General features: G+C 33.8%; 1 protein-coding gene across 6 annotated transcripts in view; it reads left to right on the top strand.

The window, feature by feature from the left end:
* Positions 1-20,253, top strand: part of Itsn2 (intersectin 2) — a 126,669-nt gene that overhangs the window by 66,073 nt on the left and 40,343 nt on the right. For all 6 annotated transcript variants that reach the window (XM_046441363.2, XM_046441362.2, XM_046441361.2 and 3 more), the window contains 8 exons: positions 818-954; positions 3,987-4,123; positions 5,082-5,179; positions 8,965-9,140; positions 9,493-9,634; positions 12,504-12,709; positions 14,929-14,993; positions 16,996-17,162. In XM_046441363.2, coding sequence (XP_046297319.1) covers positions 818-954; positions 3,987-4,123; positions 5,082-5,179; positions 8,965-9,140; positions 9,493-9,634; positions 12,504-12,709; positions 14,929-14,993; positions 16,996-17,162 — 1,128 coding nt within the window. The remainder of the gene's footprint in view (positions 1-817; positions 955-3,986; positions 4,124-5,081; positions 5,180-8,964; positions 9,141-9,492; positions 9,635-12,503; positions 12,710-14,928; positions 14,994-16,995; positions 17,163-20,253) is intronic.

The following is a 20,253-nucleotide window of genomic DNA, read 5'->3' as shown; positions in this document are numbered from 1 at the left end:
AGACAGATCTGCCAAAATACATGGGATGGGGAGGGCAAGGAGATCAGCTTCCCAAAGGAAGAGTGCTGTAAGAAGGGGGAAAGAATACAAATTTCTGCTAAGGCACTTAACTATATTTCACATTTGACACTTTTCTCTGCTTTGAGATTATATGCTCTTTGAAGGGAAAGACTGTATACTTGGATGTCAAGCAACTTGGGATTGGATCCCCTTTTAATCCATTACAGTACTTTGCATACAACTAGATGCTCAATAAGTATTTCAATTCCTGTTTGGAATGCATTTCGTTATGTTGGCTTATTTTAGTCATGGTTTTAGGCAAACATTATCTTTTGCATTTTTAATTTTGGACTAAATTGTTTAATAATTGCTTCTATGTTTAGTTCAATATCTTATTGGATAAAAGTTACTGATAACTTGATATAAAAAGCATAACCAAACAAAATTCCTCTTAAAATGTTATTACAAGCAGATTGTTCCACCACATTTTTAATGAATTGCTTTTTTACTTAAAATGACTTTCCAAATCATTTTGGAAACAAAGAGTTGCTTGGTTAAATAATCTGTGTTCCTTAGAAATGAACTGATGTGAAAGTAGGTAATTTTAACCTGTATTTGTCTCAGTGGCTACATGGCTTAAATACTACTGTATTTAAGATTTTTTTATCATCTAGAATATTTTTAAAAATGTTAAATCTTTTAAATTTAGTTTGACTTGCTTTAGGATTTTTGTCCTTTAATGCAAATGTCACATTATTACATTAGATAAAAATATGTAAATTATTTGAGTGTTGACTTATTTCCATTTTATCCTTAGGAACTGAGAGAAAGCTACAATACACAGCAGTTAGCCCTTGAACAACTTCATAAGATCAAACATGACAAATTGAAGGAAATTGAAAGAAAAAGATTAGAGCTAATACAAAAAAAGAAACTAGAAGATGAGGCTGCAAGGTAGTATAATTGATAAATTTACTATACTGTATTGTTATTAGAATTCTGATTTTGTTGCCCATGTCTTTAATTTGTCTGAAAATTTAGGGGTGATAAAAGGATTATGCTAGGATGCTAATCAGAGTCTAAATTTTATGAATTTGATCCTTCTTATAGGGACCAAGTTTTCAGTAGCCAGTTTTATATTCCATTCCAAATACAGCCTTTGAAGTCAGATCTGGATTAGAATTTTTAGTCTAACACTTACTACCTAAGTGACCTTGATTAAGCCATTTTACCATTCTGAACCTCAGTTTCTCCATCTGAAAAGAGTCATTATGCGTCCTTGTAGGTAATTGAGTATTAAATAAAATAATATAGCTAAAGAACCAAGTATATGCCTATAAATACATACAATTGTAATTTTTTAGATTTAATTCTGTTACTCAAGTTTTGTTTTTTGAGTGGTGTTTTGTAATAATGCATTTATAATCAAATAAATTTATAAAAGTGAAAAAAAAGAATGAAGTATAACATCCTGCATATAATAAGCACTCATTAATACCATTTCTCTGTAGTTAATTTGTTACTTTGTTCTGACAGATTATAAAAATGAAATAGTTAACTCTCTCAAGTAATTCATGTAATTCTCTTTATGCCACTGAAATATTGAATCGTCATATATGGAAGCCTAGAACCATTTTTTTAGAGACTTTGCATCATTTTTTTTCTGTCCATAAGATCCTATTTTAAATATATTTCTTTGTTTCTCACAAGTTCTCCACTATCAGAAATTAGTGTGATTAATCAACAAATATCAATGAACTAATATTCCTTTTCCTTGGTGAAGAGTAGATAAGTTTATGTCTGTGAAAGAGCTCATTACTGGGGAGGCAAAAGAGATACATGCTACCATTTAGCAGACTCTATTCTTCTTCTTTTTTTTTTTAACTGTCTATTTTTATAGGGTTCCTCATACATGTTAGGGAAGCACTCTACCACTGAACCCCACCCCCAGCCCTAGTGGACCTCTATTCTAAATAGCTTCAGAATAACTTTGAGCACATTTTTATTGAGTGCTGCTGCTATGTTGCAAGTGGACACAATACCTTTATTTTATTTATTTTTATCTAGTGCTGAGGATCGAAACCAGCGTCTTGCACGTCCTAAGCGAGTGTTCTACCACTGAGCCACAACCTCAGCCCCTGGATTCCTTATAATTTTAATAGGGGATTCAGACAATTAACTAAATTGCTGTAATATTTTTTACTTTAATACCCACATTTTCATGGTCTCCTAGCCAGAGATAATAGAATAATATAGAAGTAGATATAGAGGAGTTCTTCACTTGTTAACATTACATAAAGGAACTATGCAGTTTACATAACTACATATAATCACTATGTCAGAATTTTCTTTTGATATACATGAAATTATCATTGATAATTATTCATCTCACAATTCTTTTCAGGCCAGTAAACCAAATTAATAATGCATGTTTTCATTTCATTAGTAATACATGTTTCATATTAGTTGAAATTAAGTAAGGACTACAAGTAAAAGCACTGTCCTCATTTCATTCATTTTTCTTGCACATAATCTTAACTAGGGTAGGAAAGAAATCAAAGAGAACAGAAGGACATGTAGGATCTAATTGATTCAGAGCTAGGTGACAGTACTACATTTTGGTTTGCTTGTTAATTTGCCCAGGTATGTTCCCTTCTTGTTCCAAACTATTGGTAATAGGTTCTCACATTGTAGATGTGGCATCGTTGCCTTTTGTCCCCTTTCTGAGGCATCTTCTGGCACTGGACCAATTTCTCATTCACTAGCTCTTTCATAAGAAAGTTTACTAGAATTTAATGAACTTTCTGATGTTTTCAATGTCCAACTACATATGTGGTAAGTACTCTGATAATGGTGTTCATAAGACTGTGGGAAGTTAGTAAAAGTCAGTAGATATCCTGGTCTCGGAATAGTGTTAGGGAAAGTTACAGAGGAACTGGGAAAGGGAATATTAGTTGAAATTAAGTAAGGACTACAAATAAAAGCACTGTCCTCAAGGGAGCCCCACATTTCAGTTATGGAAGCTTCTGGAAGAAGTATCCTAAGACATGATAGGGTATATAGGAGGATTTAGGAAGGGTTGAAAGGAAGCTAGTAGCAGGATACTGGGCCAGTACTATGAAGTATAAGACAGTTTGGGACAAAGAGAAAGGATTAATGACTAAGAGCCTATAATTTATGTTTTATTCAGGATTTCTAAATTCCTTCCGGAATAGACTGAGAATTAAGCCAAGATTCCCACTTTGATGGGGTATAAATGTACCCTAATCCATGAGTATAGCTGACCATGGTCTCACCTGCCCCAAATAATATTAAAGTTTAAAGAATAATTTAGTGGTGTCCACTCCACATCTGAATACAGTCATAAAAATGCATGCAATGGAGTACTATGATGTGCATTAGTTCTAATGCTAAAATAATTAAGTCTAATCACAAATCATCTTGATTGTCATATGTCCCAGAAAAATGCACAGAAACATGACTAAATGAGAAAAAAAAATGCTTTGTAAGCTAGTGTGAAAAACTTTTTGAAGGGAAAATATAAAAAATAAACTTTCCAGAAGCATTTCAGCAGTTGATGAGTCCATAAAACAGGGGCAGATAGTATAGCAGGAATGAAAGCTAAAAGGCAGTCCTTGTGAAGAATCTAGAGAAAAAATTTTAGATTTGTTTGCCAAAAGGTTCATTTCAGCTTTTTTTTTTTTTCTTTTTGGGGGGTTGGGAAGTTGAATGGCAAGAGGAATGGGAGGGTATGGAAAGTTGTTCAGTCATACTATCCAGCTCACCTGTCGTCTTAAGTTTCCTGTTTTAATTGATTGGTTGGTTAATTGACTTCCCTTCATCCCTGAATCCCACTGTTTCTTCCCATCCCTGTAGTACTACTTTTTTACTAGTTCTCCAGCTACTTAAAGTAAGAAATGATTTGTATTTTCACTAAGTACAAAAATAATTCTTAGGACATTATGCAAACTTTCTTTTATTTAAAGGAAAGCAAAGCAAGGAAAAGAAAACTTATGGAGGGAAAGTCTTAGAAAGGAGGAAGAAGAAAAACAAAAACGACTTCAGGAAGAAAAAACACAAGAAAAAATTCAAGAAGATGAACGAAAAGCTAAGGAGAAACAATGTAAGGATATGGCTAAAAGATTTGATTTTCAGAGGCAAAGCAATAAAAGCAATAATAAAAGATATCTGATGAGAAGCAAAAGAAGAAAAACAAACAGAAAGTTACTAATCTTAGAGTTAAGATAATCTTTTTAAAGTTAAATTTGGATGAGAACTATATAGAGATATTAAAACAGACTGAAGGTAGAAATCTGAACATAATGGGAGGAAAAAAAGGTTGTTACCACCAACAGCAAAGACCATGTCATGGTTTTCAAAACTGAAATAAATTGTTTTAAATATTTTACTCAACCAGTATAACTAAACTATTTTAGTGAAACAACAGTAAAATTTTAAGTAATTTTTTCCGAAGATATACTTTGTTTTTGTTACACTTTGGAGTCTGTTCCTAAAATACCTTAATATTATATCCTCTTTCTGATGCATAAGCTTTGAATTCATATTAATGATACAACGTGTTCAAAATTTTTACAAGTTAAAGCATGTATTCTAAAAATTTAAAGTAAAACATTTTTAATCTTATCAAATCCAGTAAATTTGGAAATTCTTCTACTGTTTTTTCCTTTAGAACTATACTGATAAATCTAAAATCTTTCTTCAGCCAACCCTGTTTACTAGCTGATATTCTCATTGTGACCTCCCTTTGTGTGCTTTTCTTTTGTAATATTCTGACCTCAACACGTATCCCCTTAGTCACCTTCTACTTGGCCTGCCTGCACTCCCACAGACCCTTCAGACTGAAGCCGTCTCTCTGTTTTGCTGCCTCCCACTTTACTTCAGTTGAATATTCATATTTGCTTTTATAGTGGTTATAAGTAGTGAAGATACTTAAATCCTCAAAAGTCTTTAGCAGAAGGATTTTCACAATACTTTTCTATTAGATTTTAAGAGCTCTTTATTGAATCATAACAAAGATATGAATACATGAAAACAAATTGTGATAATTTTCTTCTCTTTAGGTGAGACAGCTAGTGCTTTGGTGAATTATAAAGCATTATACCCCTTTGAAGCAAGGAATCATGATGAGATGAGTTTTAATTCTGGGGATATAATTCAGGTAGGAAATAAAGTCTTTTTTCACTCTCATGATAAACTAAATACATTATAATACATTGCTTTCTGTAATAATATTGATTATACTGAATTTTTTTTTTTTTTTTTTTTGTAATAGGAATTGAATCCAAAGACACTTAACCACTGAGTCACATCCCCAATCCCCAGCCCTTTTTATTTTTTATTTTGAGGCAGGGTCTAGCTAAATTGCTTAGGGCCTGGCTAAGTGGCTGAGGTTGGCCTTGAACTTGTGATCTTCCTGCCTCAGCCTCCTTTCACTAGTATTACAGGCATGTTCCACCACACCCAAGAAATATTTTAAGAAGATAAGTAACTATTGATTTATCATGTGGCCCTACAACATACCTTAGAGCTACATGGGACAATTATTATTACTGTTATATTCTAGGAAGGAAGCTTAGACTCACACAAATTGTATCTGTCATCACAATGCCAGAGAGGGATACAAGTGTGTGTCTTTTGATTCCAGTTTCAAATCTTGTGTTCTTTCCACTATGCCATATTGCTTCACATCATAAAAAGTGATATTGATTTTGTTAATTTAATAAATTAACAATAAAATATTGAGAAGCTGGTTGTTTTTTGGCAACTGTTGAAAGAGTTGAAGGTTTTAGATGCAGGCCATTTGTTCCTTGGAATAATAGGTCTTTATTGTATTCTCATAATCCACATAAAATGGATGAATAAGAGAAGATGCAGGGAATTGTGTTTGTTAGATCCACTGTGAGGTAATTCTAAAGTATAGGCTTTAGAAACACAAACTGGAATTTTAATCTCTATATAGTATGTGAATTATGTATCAGTAAGACATTATTAAAAACAAAGAGCTGGGTTGGGGTTGTGGCTCAGCGGTAGAGCGCTTGACTTAGACGTGCGAGGCACTGGGTTGGATCCTCAGCACCACATAAAAATAAATAAATTAAATAAAGGCATTGTTTCCATCTACAACTAAAAACAATAAAACAAAGAGAGAGAGAGCTAGATACAGTGATATACTTCTGTAATTCCAATTACTTGGGAGGATGAGGCAGGAGAATTGTAAGTTCAAGGGTAGACTATGCAACTTAGCAAGACTCTGTCTCAAAATAATTTTTTTAAAAAAGATCAGGGATCATAGCTCAGGGGCAGACTGCTTGCACAAGACATGCTTGTTAAATCCCCAGAAGTGGAAAAAAAAAAGAAGTTAAATATGTACCTACCATATGAATCAACCATTCCACTCTTAGGTGATTACTTAAGAGGATTTAAAGCATATATTCACTTAAAGACAAATGTTATTAACCATTTTATTTGTAATAACTAAAAACTGGGAAAAACTAAAATGTCGAATGGAGGGAGTTAAAATTGTATATCCAATCAATGTAATTACATAGGAATAAATCTTACTGCAGCATGGATAGATTTCAAAATAAATACATTAAGAGAAAGAAGATGACAAAAAGGATATTGTATGATTTTATTTATATAAAACTCTAGAAAATGCAAACTAATCTATGGTGACAGAAAGACCAGTGTTTGCACAGAAATGCGGAAGGAGCAGTAGAGGAGGGAGGGAGGACTTATAATGGAGCAAGAGGAAACTTTGGGGAATGATAGATATGTTCATTATTTTTATTGTGGTGATTTTTACAGTCACATGAACATGTTAGGACATGAAATTCAGCAAGTTAAATGTGAAGTTTAGGTTAATTATACCTCAATAAGTTGTTTGTAACCAGGCACAATGGTGCACACTTGTAATCCCAGAAACTCAGGAAGCTGAGGCAGGAGGATTGCAAGTCTGAGGCCAGCTTGGGCAACTTAACTAAGAACTTCAGCAATTTAGCGAGACCCTGTGTCAACTTAAGAAATTAAGTTTGGGGATGTAGCTCAGTGGTAAAGTGCTCCTGACCTCAAAAATGTTAATGGATTCTACATGATTTTAATAGTTGTAACCCTGTCAAATCAGTGGTTTGCAAAGGTATGGGAAGTAAAGTGGAAATAAGCAGATACATACTATGCTAGATGGAGTTAATGAAAAGGCTCCACAGACAAATGGAGGAGATTATATGTACATCAGTAATACAGTATGAGGGGCTGGGGTTGTAGCTCAGTGGTAGAGCACTTGCCTAGCATGTTGAGGCACTGGGTTCGATCCTCAGCACCACATAAAATAAGTAAATAAATAAAAGACATTGTGTTCATCTACAATTAAAAAAAAGTTTTAAAATAATACAATATGATAATACTGATTATAATAGTATATATAAGTGGCTGGGTTGAGGGCAAAATCTTGAAGGATGAGTGAAGGTTACAATTATCTTAGGTATTATATAATAAATTCTACCATAGGTTAGTGAGGATGGGGTTGAAAAAAGTTCAGAAGTTTTTAGTGCAAGGCTAGGAGTTTGGCTGCAGAAGTATAGTAGAGGTAAGAACCACACATTTTTTTTTTTTACAATGACTAAGTCATTGGTGGTAAGAATAATAGAAATACAGAAAAATTAGGTGAAGGATGGGCCAGGGGTGAGGGGGTGTAGAGAAAAGTTCAGTCTTAGACTTCAATTGGAAGTTTCATGGGACAGCCAGTTGAAAATATCCTGCAAGGAGTTGAAGGTGTAAGTGGAAGTCAGTTCTGAAGATAGAGCTATAGGGTTAATTATTGCAGAGGGAACTGATCAAGCTGAGGAGCAAATGGGTTTGTTAAAAACGTAGAGTGTGAGGCAAAAAAGCCAGTGATGAAACTTGTGTTAAAGGGACAGGAACCAAGAAGCAGAGCAAGAAACACTGATGAATGGAGGTTGTCTTACTAGGAGGGAAATATCTGGGAGAAGTGAAACTGGTAAATCACCTAATACATTTCTCTAGTTAGAGAACAGTATTCAGAGGTTTTTCTAGTTCTGTTAGTTCAGGAGTTCTGTAATAAGCTGGATATGGTAGCACAGGGCTGTAATCCAAGGTACTTGAAATGAGACAGGTGGATCACAATTTAAAGACCAGCCTCAGCAACTTAGCAAAATCTGGTCTTCAAAAAATTATTTATTTTAGCTGTTGATGGACCTCTGTTTTATTTATTTATTTATATGTGGTGTTGAGAATCAAACCCAGTGCCTCACACATGGTAGGCAAGCACTCTACACAACCCTAGCCCTCAAAAAAAATTTTTAAATGAAAATAGAGGCTAGGAATGTAGCTTAGTGGTAGAGCATGTGCCTCAGTGGTGGCATACATGAGGCCCTGGATCAATCCCCAGTATTGTGAAAAAAAAAATCTATTGGAAAATTAAAAGTTTACAAGAAAAGAAATGTAATCAGAACATTGCATGACTCAGATGTGAAATATTTACATAGTCATAACATAACATTAAATATAATTTAACCAAAAATTATGATGTAACAATATTGGCAGTGTAAGAGGGTGTAGTGAAAGAGGGGTAAATTTTAATTTTTCCATAACCATATCTTATTTAGAAATATAAATGGTAATAAGAAGAAACAACTAAATGGCATGTTACTGTTAGGAATGGAAGTCAGGGCATAAGGACCCTTGAAGTGGGGCAAGATTGTTTTCTCTCATAAGCTGTTAACTGTTTTCATTTATTAATTTGGATAAAATTTAAAACGATAACTTGTCAATTCTTGAAATAGCAACCTAATTATTTAAAAATTCCTTAGCTATTTAGTTAAATGGATTTAATTCTGTAAAAGAGAATATTATACAACAGTCTGCATATCTTTCCATTATAAATGTGTAGATTTCTAAGCACTGTTCACCTCTTTGTTTCTATAGGTTGATGAAAAAACTGTAGGAGAACCTGGTTGGCTTTATGGTAGTTTTAAAGGAAATTTTGGCTGGTTCCCCTGCAATTATGTAGAAAAAATGCCATCAAGTGAAAAACCTGTATCTCCTAAGAAGGCCTTACTTCCTCCTACAGTATCTTTATCTGCTACCTCAACTTCTTCTGAGTAAGTTTTGAGCTAACAGTGGGATTTATATAGTTCTACCAACTAATGTAGTATGCTAATGTGGAGCTGGTCGACCTGATGCTTCCTCGTGTTGTTAATCCGGGCTGTACTCCCCCAAGAGAACCTTTTTTATTCCATATCTAATGCTGAAATTTTAAAAAGGAAAACATAGGTTTTTTCATGAATTCTGTTTTTCCACAAATTATGTTTAGTGTATATAATATACAAGTGGATAGTATACTTGTAAATATAGTATGTATTAGGGAGACCATATTAGTCTATAAAAATTGATAGTACTTTATTAGATTTTTAAACAATTAAGTATACTTACATTAAAGTGTTACGTTTGCAGACCACTTTCTTCTCAACCGGCATCAGTAGCTGATTATCAAAATGTATCTTTTTCAAACCTAACTGTTAATTCATCATGGCAGAAAAAATCAGCTTTTACTCGCACTGTGTCCCCTGGGTCCATATCACCTATTCATGGACAGGTATGTTATTCATAATTTTTGTGTGCTTTATTCTTTGAATTTGCTTCTGATTCATATGAAATAGAATAAAGATTTTTGTACAAAAATATCATTCACTCATTTAACCAGAGTTTGTAGCATTTGGTTTCTGTTCTTACCATTCACTTGTGGTGCAAAGTTAAGGAGTGATTATTACCTAAAGGATTCTCATCAATGATTCATTCCCATAGTATCAAGTAGAAGATAAGCTGTTTGGGGCTTGAGGGTTTTGGTTGTTTTGTCTTAAATTTAAGTAATTTGAGAACCCTGGAAAATATATATGTATACATATATAAATTTTACATACATACACATATATATGTACACATATATATATGATATATACATATATTTATATATAACCTCTGATTTAGTATAAACATTCAAAGTATTGATACATTAGCATTGTTAAAAAGAAATTTCAGATTCCATTAAAATAAAGCCCTACAGATTCACTCAGGAATGTTTATTACATGATTATGGGTTCCAGCATTTTATTATGAAGTAGAAATTTAAAGAAAAATAAGTCAAAATACCTTTCAGTTAGTAATTCATAAATTAATAAGGGAGACAGATATAAATAAGTGTAAAATGTGAGAAATTATATAAAGATATCTACAAATCCCTGAGAGGGGAGAGAGCATGTTGTTCAATCTGTGTGAATTGGAGCAGTCTTCATGAAGGGAATGTATTTTAGTGGGACCTTCAAAGATAAGCCAGATTTTACCAAACTGAAGGGGAGTTACTCAAGTGAAAGATCAGTTTGAGAAAAGTCACTGAGGCACGTTAATGCACAGTGTTTGCAGGAAGCAGGAAGAAATATATAGTATAGCTGTAATATAGGGTTCATGGAGAAGTGAAACTGGAGAGAGAGGTTGAGGTTTATTAATAAGGGAAGCATTTACCACCCTGCTAAGCAACTTGTCAGTGAAAAGCCAAGAAAGGTTTTTAAGAGAGGAGTTGAGGTATATGCTTAAGAAGGATAACCCTGGCAGTGAAGTAGAGGCCAGACTGGCAGAAAGAAGCAAAGCAAGGGAAACCGTTACGGCAGGCTGTTAAGCAACTAAGTAACAAGAGATGCTGGTGTGAACCAGGGTATAGTCACGAAAATAGAAGAGGAGATGGCTTTAGAAAAGTGTTAGGACTTGACACGAAGTAGATAGCCCATTGAATGTGGAGAGTGAGGAAGATGGAGATAAAGATAATTCTTCAGAATCTTTAGCTTGAGCAACTGAAAGGACAGTGATAATGTTGTCTTCAGTAGGCAGTGGATGAGGAGTGGGTTTGAGGGGTTCTAAAATGGTTACATTTCAGACGGCTAAGTTCAAGGTGTATGTAATAAACAACCTGGCGGAAATACTAGTAGGCATTTTGATGTAGGACCTGGAGCTCAGGAGGTAAAGTTACCCTGAAAATACAGATTTGAGGTCTTGGGCTAACATGAGGTTATTTAAGGAAAGCATGTGGAACAGTGAGGGATGAGGGCTGGACAGAATAGGAGCCCTCAGTCACCAGGGGGCAGGCTTCAGGAACTACAAGGGTTTTAGTGATGTCAGCACTGCGCAGAGATCAAGGAGAATAAAAATTTCAGAAGGAACTTTTTGTTTTGATGTTATTATCAATAACCTTTTCTGGAAGAGGTTCAATAGAATGATGGTGCAGAACCTAAATTAGAAGGGATCAAGGGGTGACACTGGAAAGCAAGTTGAAGACTATTTCTTTCCAAATTTAGAAGTAGAAGAAAGTAGAGAAGTAACAAAGGGAATTGAAGGCTGCACAGAGGAATTTAATTTTACAGAATATTTTTAGAAAGTGAAAGGGCATAATGGAATATTTATAGGACAAGAGAAGAGGTTAACTTTATTAAAGGAACAAAAAATTTCCTTCCTCTGAGTGACAAAGAAAAAAGAATGAACATGAATTTGAACAAGTGAAGAACTAAAAAGCAGAGGGAGGTTGAGCATAACTCCATCTCCATGCCTGGTGGAGTAACTAAGTCAACTGCAGTTAGGAGGCACCGGAATCTGGAGGAGGGAAAAAATTTGTAGTACCTCTTTCCCTTTGTTCCATGATATATATGAATGATGGGTTTATGAATACTTCTTTAGTACTCTGTTTACCTTCTGTACCAGTAATGATATTTCCTTAGATAGTAGGTATTCAAGAAGGTTACACATTGTTCTTTTAATTTGAAGTCAGTCAGTAAATTAAGATTATGTTACCACCATAACTAGTCTACTGTTAAAATAATAATTATAACTATATTATGTATGAGGAAACAGAAATCTTGGTTACTGTGGTCTTGCATTTCCTTGTTTGTGGCTCAGTGTTCATAGCGGCTCAGTTCACAATAGCTAAGCTCTGGAACCAACGTAGGTGCCTTTCAATAGATGAATGGATAAAGAAAATGTGGTACATATACACAATGGAATATTACTTGGCCATAAAGAAGAATGAAATTATGGCATTTGCCGGTAAATAGATGAAAGTGGAGACTGTCATGCTAAGTGAAATAAGCCAATCCCCCAAAACCAAAGGCCAAATGTTCTCTCTGATGTGCAGATGCTGGCCCCCAATAAACTGGGGAGTGGGAGTGGAGGTTCACTGGATTGGACAGAGGAATGGGGGAAAGTGAGGGGAGATGAGAATGGAAAAGACAGTAGAATGAGTTGGACATAACTTTTCTATGTTCATATATGAATACATGACCAGTGTAACTTCACATTATGTACAACCACAAGAATTGGAAGTTATTCTCTATGTATGTGTGATACGTCAAAATACATTCTACTGTCCTGTATAACTTAAAAAAACAAATTAAAAATACTTGTTTGTGGCTTTATATTCGCAGGGACAGGTTGTAGAAAACCTAAAAGCACAGGCACTTTGTTCCTGGACTGCAAAGAAAGATAATCACTTGAATTTCTCAAAACATGATGTTATTACAGTCTTGGAACAGCAAGAAAACTGGTGGTTTGGGGAGGTGCATGGAGGAAGAGGATGGTTTCCAAAATCTTATGTCAAGATCATTCCTGGAAGTGAAATAAAGCGAGAAGAGTAAGCATGCCGGGTGTCCCGCGGGGTGTGGGTGTCGGTGTTCCCATTAATGAGCCAGCCATGGTCTGACTGACTGTGTGATAAAAGAAAAAGTTCATGCTTAAGTTTGAATATCAGAAAGGTAATTCATGGGGCGATAAGAGCATACTTCAGATGTTTGTGCCAGTTCTATAATATCTTTCATTCCACTCATTTCAAATTCATGAAGTTTTCAAAGTACTGTATTTAGAATTTTAGATGTGTACCTGAAGATCAACTAGAAAAGCAACTTTGCATTTCCTTGGAGCATTTCTCCCTTGTTTACTATATTTTTTCAGTATTTAAACAATTCTTTGCTTAGGTACTCCCCTTTACCAGATTGGGGCATTCCCTCTGGGCCTCTAGGGTTCCTTAACACTAACCTCTCCATTGCTCATACCTACATCCTTTTAAGTCATGAGATTTGTTACTTATTTTTCAGCTTTTCTATGCCTATTAGTCTTAATGAATAGTAGCTACTGAATTATATTAGCTCAAGGAATGAGGAAAGAAGAAAAAGAAATGCATTTTCAGATGAACAAAACTAAAAACTAGATAGGTTAAGATCTCTGACCTTTAATTCCCAGTAAAGGTCCAATTATCAAATATCTTTAATACAAGGAAATAAGCACTAAAATAAAGCTGAGTTAACTATCTCTGGTTGGAATTTGATCTAAATAGAAAAGCAGTGTAACATAATGAAAAGATACTGGTTTTAGAAATAAAGAGACTTGAGTTTGATTCTGCCGTTTTTTTGCCAGACGATAAGAAGTAACCTATTTGGTCTGCAGTTTTCTAATTGATTGATGAAAAGATTAACTAATCTTTAAGAATATTTTTAGTGCTGAAGTTGTTTATCAACATTTAGTTCAAATGTAGAAATTTACTGACGTGGACTTTTGGAAGCGTGAAATAATAGCACTAACAACAGTACATAGTTGACATCTGTGTGCTGTGTGTTACAGCCTTTTTAAGAATTATCTTATTTAATTCCATAGCACTTGACAGAAAAGAAAATGTAAGCAAAAGGAGATTAAGTTTAATTGTGTTAGAAGGCATTTCTTCTAACTTTCCATTCAGTAACTGACCTTTCTAAGAGATAAATCTTTCAACTTGAAAGCCTGCAATAGTGAAGAATCAGCACTAATGAAGGCAGCCCCTCCAGTTGTGGCATGAGTTTTAGTAAGGTTCCTTCTTTGTTAGCTTGAAAACTGCCTCACTATATAATTTACTCATGGGACCTGGGGAGCCTTTGTGCATCCCACAGGTATCTAGTCTTCAACATTCCGCAGGTATCTGGTTGACCAGTCTTCTAAATTTTTGAAAAGTTTCCTAGATTAAAATGGAAATTGTTACACATATTCTGATACTTTTAAAATTTTTTAATATTTTTAATGTAATACATTCTAAACAACTAATAAAATTCATATATTGCCCTCACTTTCCTCTAAACCAAGCCAAGTGCCTTATGTGCTTTATCAAAAAACTTCCCTTTTACCGAAGCCCAGTTGTCTCAAAACCTCCTTCAGAAAGGCAAAGTACCTCACATTTGAAAAACTATAAATCGTATTGAAGTTACTTTAGTGGATTTTTAAAAAAATTTTTTTTAGTTGTTTATGGACCTTTATTTTATTTGCTTATTTATATGTGGTGCTGCGAATCGAATACCGTGCCTCACGTGTACAAGGCAAGTGCTCTAACACTGAGCTACAACTCTAGCCCTACTTTAGTGTTTTTAAAACATTTAAGTTTATAATTAGGCAGTTCTTACTTCAGAAGGATTTTATTCATTTATTTTTTTTTTGAATTTGAATAAAATAATTTTTTTATATCAAATCTTTCTTAACTATGTGCTTTCTTTTTTTTAAGATTCTGTTTTATTTTTTTATTAGCTACACATTACAGTACAATGATCTTGACAATTCATACATTTGAATCAAATGGGGTATAGTTTCTCATTATTTATTTTTATTTATTTTATTTTTATGTGGTTCGATTCTCAGTACCACATAAAAATAAATAAATAAAATATGAGAGCATTTGTAGTCTGAATATTAAGACAGTATTTAGATTAATTTAAGGAAGCCCCAAAGGAATTCACTGATGAAAACTGCTATATCCATCAAATCACCTTTCTTGTTTTTTGCTTGTGTTTTTTTTTTTGTTGTTGTTGTTAATTTGTTTGTGTCTTTATTTGGCAGGCCAGAAGCTTTATATGCAGCTGTAAATAAGAAAGCTACCTCCACAGCCTATCCAGTTGGAGAAGGTAAGCTTTTGCCAATTCGTAAATCAGATAGGGGTCAGTTTAGCTACTGGCTAATTATTTAACTTCGCACAATTGTTGTTTTCTTGTTTCTGTGTCTTTGGTATTAAAGTAGGTTAGAAAACCTGCCCATGTCTACTTCATATGAATATTGACGATATAAAAAATATGATTGATAGTACTTGGCACTTTTTGAAAGTCGGTGCTATAAAAATTCAGCCTAGATTGGCTCAATAAATAAGATTACAAATAAAAAATGTTTTGATGATTGATTATATAGGTATTTAGGAAGTAATGAAATTTCAGTACATTAGTTTATAATTAAACTGCATTTTGCTTAGTGTGCCAAATAAATAAATAGGATTTGGAGTCAAGGAACCCTTTGTTATAAATATTACAAAGAAATTTTTACTATAGTACTTTGTATTGTTTGGTTAAGAAATTTTGATTATGTTAATGGGATGAAAAATCAAAGATTGTCTACCCTAATTTCAGGTAATATTTGACTTAACAGCTACATAGATTTTATAAATGAAATATATTTTCCATTATAAAATTAATTGACTAGTTGAAGTATATTTTATTTTGCTTAAAAATAAAATTTTTAAGCTGGGGTTATGGCTCAGTGGTAGAGCACTCGCCTGGCATGGGTGAAGTACTGGGTTTGATTCTCAGCACCATATAAAAATAAATAAATAAAATAAAGGTATTGTGTCCAACTATAACTAAAAAAAAATTAAAAATAAATAAGTAAATTTAATGGCAAATGAAATTTTATTCAATAACCATTAAGTTGAATATTCTATTTTAGAGCCTGAAAGACACAAGAATAAATAATATATAGTCTCCAAAGTGCTCACAATAGAATGAAGAGGATAAGCCTATAGTTATGATAAATTCTACAATGAGTGAACAAAAACTATTTTGAGAAGGACCTATGAATAGCAATGTTGCATCATCTTAAACAAAAAGTAGGATCTTAACATAGTGGCAAAGGAAGAAAAAGGACTTCTGGACAGAGGGAAGAGAATGAATCAAGTTAGGGCCATGAAGTTGAGGGAACTTTAAATCACCAGTTAGGCTGCAGTCATAGGTGTACTATGAATGAGGCTCTGAGAGGGGCCTAAGAAATAGTGAGGAGCATTTTGGAAATTACTTAACTTATTACAATTTAAACATTTTAGTTGCTTTTTGTTATATCAGCTAAGTTAGTAGCAGGAATGAATGTGAAGAGTAGATAGATTATAGATGGTGTTTCTCATCCTTTCTAGTATGATAAAAGATCAAATTGCATGTTAGCAAATATAAATAAAACTAAAAAAGAAAGAAAAAGACTTCTAAAAGCATAGTCACTGTTTTTTCTAAATAATAACAATCACAGGAACAAAAAAACAAAGCCAATATAGAAACTTAGATATTTCCCTCAAGGTAATTCATTAATAGTTATTTGTTGAGCATCTACTTGTAGCCAACCACTATGCTTGAAGCTGGGTCATTATGATAGGTCTTGGCTTCTGGTACCGCTGTCTGCTAGATATTGGGCATTTCCATAACTGTATATATAAAAGAAATAACAAAGAATTTAGCAGATTAAAATATATTTTGTAAAAGGAAGTTAACATTTTTTTTCATGTCTTGCTTGACTCCAATATTTCATACTGAGTAACTTAATCGTATTAAGCCTCAGTTTCATTGTCTATGGATACTAATAACTCTTTGTAGTTTTAGGTAATTCTTTATGATTAAAAAATAATGGTGATTATAACAAGGCTGTTGGGAAAAACTCATGGAGAAGCTTTATGTTAAATAATCTTTTACTAAGCAATTGTTAAATAATAACTTCCATTCCTTTTTCTATCTTCAGATCTTTTTGTATTGGGTTTTCTTAAGACATAGAGGTCTTTTACAGTAAACTTACACAAGATCCTAGAGATTAACCTAATTTCTTTTTTATTTCTATAAAATCAGAATTAAAATCCACTTCCTTTTGCTTTATTCCCTACAGAATATATTGCACTTTATTCATATTCAAGTGTAGAACCAGGAGATTTGACTTTCACTGAAGGTGAAGAAATACTGGTGACCCAGAAAGATGGAGAGTGGTGGACAGGAAGTATTGGAGATAGAACTGGAATTTTTCCATCAAACTATGTCAAACCAAAAGATCAAGAGGTATTAAAAACAAAATCACTCCATTCTTGTTGATCAAGATTAGTATTTAAAACAGAGATCATATATGGTTTTGACCAGGCTACTTGCTTACAAGAAAACTAGTCACACTAGCTCCAGTACCAGAGTTTATTTTAGGCATCCAATTAAAGAAATAAGAGGGACAGGATTTCATGAAATTCTAAGAACAAAAACCACATGTAGCATTAAGCCTCATGATCACTAAAAATAAGGAGTGATTCTGGACTCTCAGCAGAGTTTACAAAGGACCACCTTGAAGGAGTCTGTAAATCTTTAAGACTCTAACATTAGTGTAATTCATCTTACACTCTAAAGTTCCTGCTTCTTTTCATCCCATAATGTCATACAGAAGTTCTTAAGACTTTTTATATACTTAAAATTTTTTAAGGGCTGAACACGGTGACACACACTAGTAACTCCAGAGGCTGAGGCATGAGGGTCGAAAATTCGAGGCCAGCCTTAGCAATTTAGTGAGGCCTCCTCAACTTAGCTAGACCCTGTCTCAAAAAACATAAATTAAAAAGAACTGGAAAAGCAGCCCAGTGGTAAAGCTCCCTTAGGTGAAAGCCTTAATAAATAAATAAATAAGTTGCCGGATCTGGTGGTACATGCCTGTGCCTATAAATCCCAGGAGCTTGGGAGGCTGAGGCAGTAGGTTCACAAGTTCAAAGCCAGCCTCAGCCTAAAGCAACTCAGCAAGATCCTGTCTCTAAATAAAACATATTTTTAAAAGTGGGGGCTCTCACTGGTTAAGCACCATTGGGTTCAATTGCTGGTACCAAAAAAAAAAAATTGAGTACAGAAGGTTTCTTTTTAAGTATATCGGTTGTATCTAGTGATATTTACCACAAATTGAAACTGAAATTATTTAAACATTTATTTAAACGTTTACTCATTTAAAGCCATTACATGATAACATAAATAACTCACTTTTTATGAAAAGCAACTGTATTTTTCAAGAAAAAAATTAGAAGAGTGGCATTATTTTATATTTTTGACAAAAGTCTTCAATGTCTCGCCTAATGGTACATAGCTAGATGCTCATGTTTCTGTGTTCAATCTGATATGATATGTTCTTTTGATTGAAGTATGTGAACAAAATTCAACCTGATACCAATAGCGGAGAAATGGAGAAGTATTTTAATGTTTGCAAATGTCTGTGAATATTCTTCTTTGATTCTGTTACACCAAAACTTGATGAATGTTTATGTTTATAAAGCACCAATTAGAAAACAGTAAATAAATAGGAGACCAGTAGAACAGAGGAAGAGGAGCAGGGAAGGGTGGAGAGGAGGGGAAATAGAGGTAGTAGAGGAGGTAACGGAGAAAATGATATTCATACATGTGTGAATGTGTCAAAATAAATCTCACTATTGAAAAACTAGGGGTGGAACCACAATATGACCCAGCTATCCCTCTCCTTGGTATTTTCTCATAAGATCTAAAATCAGTGTACTACAGTGGCATAGTCACATCAGTGTTTGTAGCATAATTCACAATAGCTAAATTATGGAATTGACCTAGATGTCTATCAGTAGATGAATGGATTAAGAAATTGTGTACACACACACACACCATGGAGTTACACTCAGCCATAAAAAAGAGTAAAGTGAATGGAGAATATCATGCTAAGTAAAATTAGCCAAACTCAGAAATTAAAAGGTCAAATGTTTTTTCTCATATGCAGAAGCTAGAGTAAAATAAAGGAAATAAAGGAAGGGTAGGATAACATAAAGAACAAAATTCAGGGGCTGGGGTTGTGGCTCAGTCGTAGAGCACTTGCCTAGCACATGCAAGGCACTGTGTTCTATCTTTAGTACCTCATAAAAATGAATAAATAAAAATAAAGGTATTTTTAAAAAAAGAACAAAATACAAACTAATAGGGGCTGGGGATGTAGCTCAGTTGGTAGAGTTGTTGCCTCACATGCACAAGGACCTGGGTTCAATTCCCAGCACCACAAAAAACAAACAAACAAACAAAAAACAAATTAATAGACAAGTGAAAGAAAGTCTAGTAGAATAGGGGAAGGAGAAAGAGAGGGAAAGGAGGATGGGAGGAAAAAGGGGAAATCATGAGCTGAAATCAATTTCCATGCACATACTGAGTTTGTCAGGATGAACTTAACTCCTATGTATAATAAAAAAATAAATAAAGCTCTAATCAAAACTGGAGGCAATCATAATTGCTTAATAGTATTATTGTGGAAACTAGTTTTTTAAATTTTTTTTAGTTGTAGATGGACACAATACCTTTATTTTATTTATTTATTTATTTTTATGTGGTACTGAGGATTAAATCCAGTGCCTCACACATTGTAGGCAAGCGCTCTGCCACTGAGCTACAACCTCAGCCCATGAAAACTAGTTGACTAGTGTGATCTCTTAGAGTAGTGCCTGTTATACAGTACTCAAAAAAATGTTAACATTTACTGCCATCAACTCTGTGTAATACTTTTACTGCAGCTGTGTATCCTAAGAAAAAAATTCTTTTTGATCCCATCCCTTTTTTTTCTTCAAATTTCTATAAAATAGGAAATACGTTTGGTCCAATTTATCTTTTAACATCAAACAGAAATCAGAGTTTGCCTACCCACGGTGTGGTATTTTTGTTTTTAAATCAGTTCAATTGGTATAATGGTAACCTGGTTAAAAACAAACAAACAAAAAAAAAAAGTGCCTCTTACTCAGCAGGAACTATAGGATGAGTCAGGGTCCCTAGAGAAAGCAGGAACAAACTCACATGTGTCTAAACATATCCAGGACACACATGTTGTATCTAGTGGGCATTGATGTTAATCCCATTAATGACTGGGGTGCACTTGGCCTAGATATTCATGTTTAATATTCAAGAAAGATTGAGATAATGAGCCCTTTCTGTTTGAGTCAGTGATGACATGACCCACTTGCATATTATATATTCCATTAACCAACCAGATCTCCTTGTTGGATTCTTTATTTATTTGGTTTATGTAAGGTTAATTATCATTTTGAGTTGCATTTAAAGAAACAAAAGTCCTGGGAATTAGAATTCTTTAAATCCCAGTAATCTTTGTACTTTTACCTCTGGATTG

The sequence above is a fragment of the Marmota monax genome, unplaced genomic scaffold (genome assembly GCF_021218885.2).
Source record: "Marmota monax isolate L192 unplaced genomic scaffold, Marmota_monax_Labrador192_F-V1.1 WCK01_AAM20220418_F8-fsc00010, whole genome shotgun sequence".
Lineage (NCBI taxonomy): Eukaryota > Metazoa > Chordata > Mammalia > Rodentia > Sciuridae > Marmota > Marmota monax.
The sequence above is the reverse complement of the archived record's forward strand: the minus strand, read 5'-3'. Positions and strand labels throughout refer to the sequence as shown.